The sequence below is a fragment of the Struthio camelus genome, chromosome 3 (genome assembly GCF_040807025.1).
Source record: "Struthio camelus isolate bStrCam1 chromosome 3, bStrCam1.hap1, whole genome shotgun sequence".
Classification (NCBI taxonomy): Eukaryota; Metazoa; Chordata; class Aves; order Struthioniformes; family Struthionidae; genus Struthio; species Struthio camelus.
In genome coordinates, this window is record NC_090944.1 from 147,100,313 (window position 1) to 147,108,736 (window position 8,424).

At 53.7% G+C, this 8,424-nt stretch overlaps 1 protein-coding gene across 7 annotated transcripts in view; it reads left to right on the forward strand.

The window, feature by feature from the left end:
* Positions 1–6,571, forward strand: part of RRBP1 (ribosome binding protein 1) — a 48,720-nt gene extending 42,149 nt beyond the window's left edge. For 5 of the 7 annotated variants that reach the window (XM_068940806.1, XM_068940804.1, XM_068940807.1 and 2 more), the window contains exons 17-24: positions 408–479; positions 699–794; positions 1,439–1,522; positions 2,873–2,962; positions 3,930–4,013; positions 4,733–4,831; positions 5,409–5,552; positions 6,055–6,571. In XM_068940806.1, coding sequence (XP_068796907.1) covers positions 408–479; positions 699–794; positions 1,439–1,522; positions 2,873–2,962; positions 3,930–4,013; positions 4,733–4,831; positions 5,409–5,552; positions 6,055–6,093 — 708 coding nt within the window. In that variant the 3' untranslated portion in view covers positions 6,094–6,571. The remainder of the gene's footprint in view (positions 1–407; positions 480–698; positions 795–1,438; positions 1,523–2,872; positions 2,963–3,929; positions 4,014–4,732; positions 4,832–5,408; positions 5,553–6,054) is intronic. The other 2 variants (XM_068940810.1, XM_068940811.1) reach the window with 1 other exon arrangement.
* Positions 6,572–8,424: the final 1,853 nt, after the last annotated feature.

Here is an 8,424-nt window from a genome sequence, read left to right on the forward strand (position 1 = left end):
GCATGGCTCTTCTTAATAGCAAAACCCATGATGCCTCATTGGAAAAAATACCTTGCCGCTTCCAAAGCAGAGACACTTTTGATAGGAAACTTGCGCTGGGTTTGGTGCCAGCTTCATGAGTGTTGAAAGCTGACAGCAGCCAATTCAAATCTTGCACGCAAAAGCTGTTACCTTGCTCCCCAATTTACAACCTCGGCTTATTGGACTGAAGCTCCCTGGGAAGAGCAGCTCCTGCTGGCTGCAGGCCATGGAGCTCCAGTTTGGTGTTAGGACTCTTTTGTGCTTGGGTGCGGGACGAAGCAAAAGAGGTGGGAGCGAACCACTGGGCAGTTTTTAGTTGTGTGAAACATGTTCAGGATCGAAGTGAAACACTATTTACTGACCTTTTCTGATCGTTTCTGGCTTAGTCACAAGTCCAGTTGAAATCCGTTGAAGACATGGTAGAGAAGTTGAAAGCAGAGCTGCAGAGCACAGACCAGGTAGGTCTTTTGGCTACTGGAGAAGGCCCAGGCTGTGCCAGGTCTCCTTGCATGCCCTGCGCAGGTGCCAGATGGATGTGTGCTGTGCTTGGGTTGAGTCAGGGCTGGTCTCCTGACTTGCCCTGGAGAATGCAGCGCGGGGTGTGTTTGGGATGCTGTTGTCCAAGTGTTGCACCTCAACACAGTCAAATCCTTCTGCTTTCTTTCCTTTTAATCCAGCTAAAAGAATACACCTCTCTTCTGGAAGCACAACTGGAAAATCACTTGGAGACGGCCAGTTCTGAACGCCAAAACTATACAAAAGAAGTCGAAGTTGTAAGTGGGTTGGGGCTGTTGCTTTCTTACGTTGCTTTCTTCATTCTTCTAAGCCTGATTCATCCCTCATCTGCAAAGAGGGGCTTTCTGGAGAGTGCCCTGGGCCTTCACAGCTTTGCGAACCAGAAGGGGAAGGTGGTTGGAGATGTTTGCCCCGGTCTGGGTTGTAGACATTTAATGTCAGGAGATTTGTTGGTAGGGAGATGGGGCAGGGGGATCCGTATGGAGACGTTCCCTGCTGCTCCTCAGTGGCCTGCAGACTGTGGGATTTCTGTGGCTCAGGTGAGGCAAAGCTGTTTCGTGGTTGTCTCCATCTCTCAGAGCAGGCTTCAGCAAGCAGGTTAACAAGTGATGCCGTCATGGTCTTTTTGAGGAGATGCTGCATTATAAAAATGGTTCCCTGGGCCAAAGGGCTCTGAAACCAAGTGCATAAATGGGCTGCTTTCCCCTGCCCTGCCGAGAGCACTGGGGCGACTGGGCTGGGGAAGCAGAGGGCAGCAAGGCAGGATAGAGAGGAGCCACAGCTGGGCTAGGTGGTTGTGTGACGTTGCGGGGTCTGCAGGGGCTTGGAGGGATGAGTGGGAGGAAAAACCGAAGCCCTAAGTGCTATCATTTGCTACCTGTTTTCCATTTCTCCTTGTCAGCTGAGGCAGCTCTTATCAGAGTCCCAGGAGCAGCTGGAGACAGCGAAGATGGAAACACAGAAGCAGAGCAAGGAGCTGGCCCTGGTAAGGGGGGGACACTTGCAGCCGCACTGCTGGGACCGGTAGAGCTGCATGCAGGCTGGCCGCTTTGCTGCGGGGCAGTTCGCAAGCTGGGACCCAGGGCTGGTCTGCCTGGGGGCACCTTGCTCCTCGCTGCAGGTTCGGAGAGGGGAGGAACGTACAGCCAGGACACAGGCAAACTTGGTACTTCTGGACACAAAACGGATCCAGTTTTAAAGTGGATGTTTGTGAGCCAGGAAAAGATTTTATTAGCCTGCCTTTCCTCCTGTGTGAAGGTAGCTGGGAAGGAAGGGAGAACAGCAAGGCTTAAGCAAGCTGGCAGAAACCCCAGCTCTTGCTGCTATGGACCCTATGATTGCAGGAGGTTGAGTGCGCTAAGGGTCCATCAGTCCACCCCTGGATGGGAGGACCTGGGTCGTGTGTCCCATGTGTATGGGAATCACTTGGAGAATTTGAGAATGAGGTGAAGTTTCTGCAGGTAAGTGGGCGAGAGGACTGGGACGGAGGGCTTGGAGAGCCAAAAAACTGCCAAAATTATGAAGGCTTTTGAATTTTAATTACATTTTTGGTTGTGAAACAGAAGCTGCTACTTTGCCTTCTCATATTTAAATGCTTCATTCTTTGGAGCCTAAGCTCACCCACAAGGTCTAGGAGTCTGTTAGCGTCTGGCTCCAGCCCTTCAGGGCTCCCTTAAGCCCTGTTGCAGTGAGCGGAGGGTCAGGAGATCCCCTCGTTCAAAGCTCTTGTTTTTGAGATCTTGAGGTGGTATCGCTGGTTTGCAGACCTGCTCAGAGCAGCACAAGCCAGGAGGTACCACCCGGTGCCTCGGTTTCAGCTTCTCCTTGGTGCTGCAACTCTTCTGAGCGTTGCAGTTGTTATCATCCGGCTCACTTAAGCCCGTGCAGCCCTTTCCTCTCGAGAGTGCTTGCTGCTGCATAGTCATTAACTGTAATTAAATGGACAAGCAGTTGTAAGTGTTGAACGCATCTGTGTTCATCTGGCAACCTTCCCTTCCTTCTCCTGAACGCACCACCCTGCCTTGGCTGCTTCGTTTAACAGCCCAACTGTGTCAGTACAAGCCTTTGGTGGTGGCTTTACGCCAAAGGACTGAGTGGTTAACCAAGAGCAGATGAGGTGTGAGCAGGTCTGCACACCTGGGAGCCATAATGTCTTAAACTGCCCAGGTTAGCTACGCTACACGTTGTCTAGCCAAACCCGAGATGATTTTCCAAACGTTTTTGCTCACGTGCAAGCAGAAGAACAATGAGCATTGTCTGTAGGTCCCTGTGGGTCTTGTAATGGCTGCTGCATGTGGGTGCGTAACTGAGCCAGGCTTGCTGGTCCTCCTTGCAGGTCAGGCAGCAGTTGAGTGAGATGAAGAGCCACGCGCAGGATGGAGTAGTGGGGTTACAAGCTGACCAAAGCGACCCCGCGCCCCTCGAGGTTAGGGTGGTGAGACTGCTGCCCACGAAGGCACTGGCCCCCCTAACCATGTCCCTTGTCCTGTGTCACCGTCTCTAACAGCATGGAAACCTGCACGTGGCTTTGCTCAGGGCGGGGTTGTCTTCTGTCCCGTGTGTGTGGCGCGTGTCCACCCAGGTCGCGGGAAGCCAGACGCCAGCCCCTTTAGCCACCCGTCCTACTCCCGCTGGAAAAGCGTCGCCATCCGGCTTTGCTGACGCCGTTCCCCTGGGGGACCCTCCGGCACGGGGGCAGGCTGGTTTGGGGAGGCAGACGGGGAGCGCCGCTGCGGGGACGCCGCCAACCCTCGAGCGCTGAACCGGGAAGGGCATCGCTTGGGTTGCCTCGGAGGAAGGCCGGACCCCACTGAGGAAGCGGATGCCCCGACGCAGCTGGGCTGGGCATCGTTCCCAGTTGGAGGCCTTCTCTGGGGATTAGGATTACGGCGCCCGCCTCAGCGCAGAGGCTCTGTCCATCTTGCTGGTGTCAGGCTGAAGGAATTAGCGGTGACTGTTCTCTTCCAGGCTAACACCTCTTGCTGGTAGCTGGCTGCTGCCATGGGCAAGACTCCGGTTCTCTCCTTTAATCCCACGAACTGTGGAGCCTTCCCCAGGGCGCCGTTCAGCTGGCGCAGCGCGGGCACCTGTCGGATATGTCCTCCGCTATGTTTCACCTCCTGTCCTGAGTCCCAGCTTGTGCTGCCCCGCAAGCGGGCAAAATTTGGCAATGCAAAACTGAGCCCTGGGCCCACCGTTGGCGTCCTCTCGCCTTTTGTGCAGAGAGGAGGGGATACCGGTGCCTACGGTCTTTCCGTGCCTTGGGAAAAGCTCCAGGTTGTGTTTCTTCTGTGTAGCCCAGCTTTCATGGCAACGTCTCCCCTCGTTGATCTCTGTCCTTAGTGCTGTTTTTTTAATATTTTTTTCTGGGTCTTTTCTCCCTCTCAATGCAGTTGAAAACTCAGCTAGAGCAAAATGAAGCTCTTGTGGAGAAGGAGCAAGCGCTGAGGCAAAAGTTAGCGCTGGAACTGGAGGAAGTAAGTCTGGGACAGGGCTGAGGAGAGGACAGTGGCTCGCTGAGCCAGAGCTGGGGGTCAGCCGAGAGCTGTGGAGAGGCTGTGGGCAAGCTCCTCTGCAGAGGGAAGGGCCCTTTCTGCCAGCATCCATGACCTTCTTACAGTGGGATTTACAGCTGGGCTGGATCTGCAGTCCCTGCTCTGTCTGATGTGGAGCATATAGGAGCTTTACCCCAGGGCTGAAATGCAAAGCGGAGTCAGCTTTCCTCCGAAGCTTTTGAGTTCTTGGCTACTAATGGAGTCCAAGAGTTGATTTGAAATTTTCTCCATCCCTGCCTTCGTCTGAGACATCGCCGCACTTTGCCTCGTGCTGCCTCTGGAGCAAAGGGAACTTCTTACGGTGGCTGTGCCAAAGCCACCATGCAAACATCCCAGTTGCTGGACCCTGAAAGTGCCCCTTTCCAAGTCTCCCCTTTTCGGCCAGCTCTTTCCCTTGAGGATTAAGGGCTTTAACTGGGCTTCGTGCTGCTTCTGGAGAGACATGCCATCTTCCTAGTGGAAATTCGAATAGCAAACCCAATGCATCCAGCCATCTGACAGCAGCTGCATAATCTAGCGCTTCATCAGAGGTAGACCCACCTGGGACTGGGGCCTTGCTAGCTCACTGTACGGAGGCAGGGTGCAGGAGATGCTTGCTGTCATTAGCTAGTGTGTTAATTGAGCACGTTTCTCTCTTCCAGGCACAAAGGTCTGCATGCAGTTTGCAAGCAGAGCTGGAAAAGCTGAGATTGGCTGAAAATGCAGCAACTTCCGACACGGAGGAGGCCCTGCAGCTCCAGGTGATTTGGCTGCCCTGGTTTCTTGTGTTTGGTGTAGAGGCAAGACAGCAACATCCTTGGCGAAGCGGGACTGCGCGCATGGTCTATCTTTCTTGGGGATGCTGGGGCAACGTAGATGGTTCCCATGCAAGTAGCTCCCTGCCCCAAGCCTGGCTGTGAGCTTTGGCGTGGCTGAAGGGTGAAACAGGATGGAAATCAGCCCCTAGATCTGCGTTGGCCGAGATGAGAAAGGGAGAGGGGTGATGCCCTGAGCTGGCTGCCTTAGCAAACGCTCTTGCCAGCTGGGCTTTTCACGTATTGGGAAATAATTCTGCTCCTGTGAGGTTGGCTCAGCCCAGGCATCTCCTGGGTTTGGCAGGGAGCCAGCATGAGCCGTAGCTGCATCCCTGCAGCATGGGGTGACATTTGGCCAACACAGACATTTGGAGGGAGCTGGATGTGCCTAAGGCTCTTAGTCAGCAAGACTGCTCAGTGCAGACCCACTGTGACGGGGTGGAGGGAAGGACTGGTTCACCTGCAAGCAGCCCAGACTGCAAAGGCAGGCTCACAGGGATGGCTTCTTTCAACTCCTGTGTAGGAAAGACTTGAAAAAGAAAAAAAATTAACAAAGGACTTGGGCCGGGCAGCAACCAAACTACAAGAGCTACTGAAGGTTACCCAGGACCAACTGGCCAAAGAGAAAGAAACAGTGAAGAAATTGAAAGAACAGCTTCAGGAAATGGTATTTGTTCCAGGAGCTGGGATTGGGGACTGAGCCCTTGCCTGGGGTGGCTCTGGAGTTGTGACTAGATGAGGTGGCAGGATGGCCCCCATGAGAATCCGGCCGTGGTCGGGTGGGAGAACTGCTCAGCCCTTCGTGCCTGGGAGGAAAGCTCAGGTTGGAGCGAGCTCTTGCTGGGGGTTACTGGGAAAGGCTGTGGGCAGAACTGAGCTCTGCCGTGCTGGAAGCTCCGTCCTTCCTCTTGACACCAGCGGAGGCCACGAGGAACCGTGTCACATGGTTGTCAAAAACTGGCGGCAGTGCAGTGCAAACTACCAACAACTGTCTTGGTGGCTCTAGGCAACCCATGGGACTCAGCTGGAAGGGGGGGGGTTGTCACAATTTTGACTGTCTGGAAAGGAAGATCTGACCAGTCCGTAAAATGGTTTGCTACTTAAGCTGCTATGAAAGTAAGAAGTTAGACCCAGTTGAGTAACCCACCGCTCTGCTTTTCTTCTTCCAGGGGGAAGAGGACGGTTCAAAGGAAGGGACTTCCGTTTGATCACTCTGTGACCTAGAACTTACTCTTCCACTTACCAAAATGCCTTACACATTCCTAAAATAAAAATATATGCTCAATTTACTGTAGATAAAAGATACAAGCCATTAGTGACACAAAACCTAATTTTAAAACCTTAAAAATACCAGTAAACACTGCAGGTATACATTTGTAAGAAAATCTTCATACCGTTTTGTACAACTATTCCTCTTGAAGCCACTCCGACCGTGTCGGGGTGGGCGCCGGGGTCCGACCCTTCTGTAGCAGCAGAATCCATGAGTGTGTGAAAAATGGAAGACTGTATTTGTACATCAATTGGTGCAATTATTATTTTTTTTTTTGGCGTGAAAGACGTGTGAAAGGAAGGCCCATGACCATATGATGGAAGGAAGCCGCTCTCTGATTGGGGGGGGGGCTCTTGGCACGTAGCCTTTTGTGTATTTCTGGGTGCTGATGCAATTAAACGGATGTTGTAGTGAAATGAGCTTGTCCTTGCTTTATTTTTCTGGATTTATGTATTTATATGTTTGTTTGGTTTACGCTTCCAGGCTAGCTAAGTGTTTGGGATCTCTAACGAATGACCCCCCCCCCCACCCCCGTTGGGCCAGAAGTGGATCCCCTAGTCCCACCGTTCCTTCCAGTGGAGTGAAAACAGAGGGGACAGGTCTTACAGCGCTGGGAGCAAAGGGGAGACGTGTCTCCTTCGAGCCACGTGTACTTTTTGTGCTCTTAGCTGCGGCTCGGGGCGCCCTTGCTTTTGCTGCACCGCACCGGGTGGCAGGGAGGAGGCCTTGCTGGAGGAACGTAGGCTGGAGAGGACGTGTCTGTCCGAGCGCGTCGCCCGGCAGAGGGAGTACGACACCCGCCGCGGCCTGTAGCAGTCCCTGCCTGCCGCCGGCTTCGTGGGAGCCACGTTTAGGGTTCCCCTCCCCTGCAATTTGTCCCTGCCCATGCGACGTGGTGGGCCTTGCTTGCGGCTGGCTTCTCCAGCAGTCAGCTCTTGCCTTCTTGTGGCTTTTTTTTTTTTTTTTTTAAAGCGTGTTTCTTAGGAAGTAGCAGAAGCCACGTGACTGCTTGGTGTCCATCTCCCCACAAGAAAGCGGCCAAGCCTGATGCTGACATCAGCTGGGCTGGAGAGCAGGGAAGGAGGCCCCCCCCCCCCGAAACGCTCAGGTCCTCCAGGGTTTGTGAAGAGCAAGGGTCAGGAAGAGGTTGAAAGACTCCAGAGCAAGTGCCTGGATGGTGCCTTGCACTGCTTGGGTTGAGCCTGCTGCAGCACCAGCTGCTTCCCTTTAGGAAACCTGCAAAAATGCTACAGGGGTGTGTTGTTTTTTTTTTTTTTTGGGGGGGGGGGTGCCAGCTCTTCCAGCTGTTTTTGGCTGTGATGGAGATGGCACAGCAGGTATTAGCAGGGACACACACCCCTTGTATTGGGGCTGTGCCCCATCTTTGACCAGGAGAGACAAGGTGCACAGCTGAGCACCCCCATCCAAAGGCACATTGGATGCCTTGGGTTTAGGCAGCCTTTTAGCTGGAGTTCACCAGCTCTTTGTGACTCGAGGGGGTGGCAAGGGCTGTTTCGCCCCCAGCTTGAAGTCCAGGCATGAGACATCTCTGAGCCCATCAACACTCATTGCAGAAATGGCTCCTGTGCTTTCAGCAGGGCGGTGGGGAGCTGCAGAGAGGTGGCGTAACACAGAGGGTTGGCTAGTCTTGCAGGGCTTCCCCTCAGTTGCCACTGTCTGTCCAGCCTGTGTTTCCTTGTAGGCTGGGAACGGGACCGGTGGGTGTCTGGACACGTGGCTGTGCTGGCTGGAGAAAGCCCTGCCCCCCCCCCCCCCAAAAAAAAAAAAACCCTCCTGCTTGCTCCCAGCCCCACAGCTGTGTTTCACCAAAACCTTGTGCCCAGGGATGGTGGTGCCAGACAACAGGTCCCTGGGATCAGGGCATCTCCCACTCCTTGTATCAGGTGGTGGCTGGGCAAAATTGGGGTCTGCAAGCTCATGTCATGGGAAAATTGAGTCCTAGGAGTCCTCTGATGAGCACAACGGCGAGCTGGTTGTGCATAATGTGATGGGACATGCTAAGTAGGCTTGGGCCTCTGCTGATACTCGGCTTTTGGGCTGTAGACTTTGGGCTTTTAACGGTCCCCCGGAGGGAAGTAACTCTTGGATTTACCAGGATCGCAAAAAACCCAGTGTGTGTAGTGCTGGGCTGCTGAGAGAGTTGGGGTGGCCGGCCCTTTCCAGAAGCAGTTCATGGGACATCCCCCAGAGTAACAGGCACAAAGAAGTGATGAAATCCTTTGGTTTTTCTCACTTTGTTCTTTTGCAA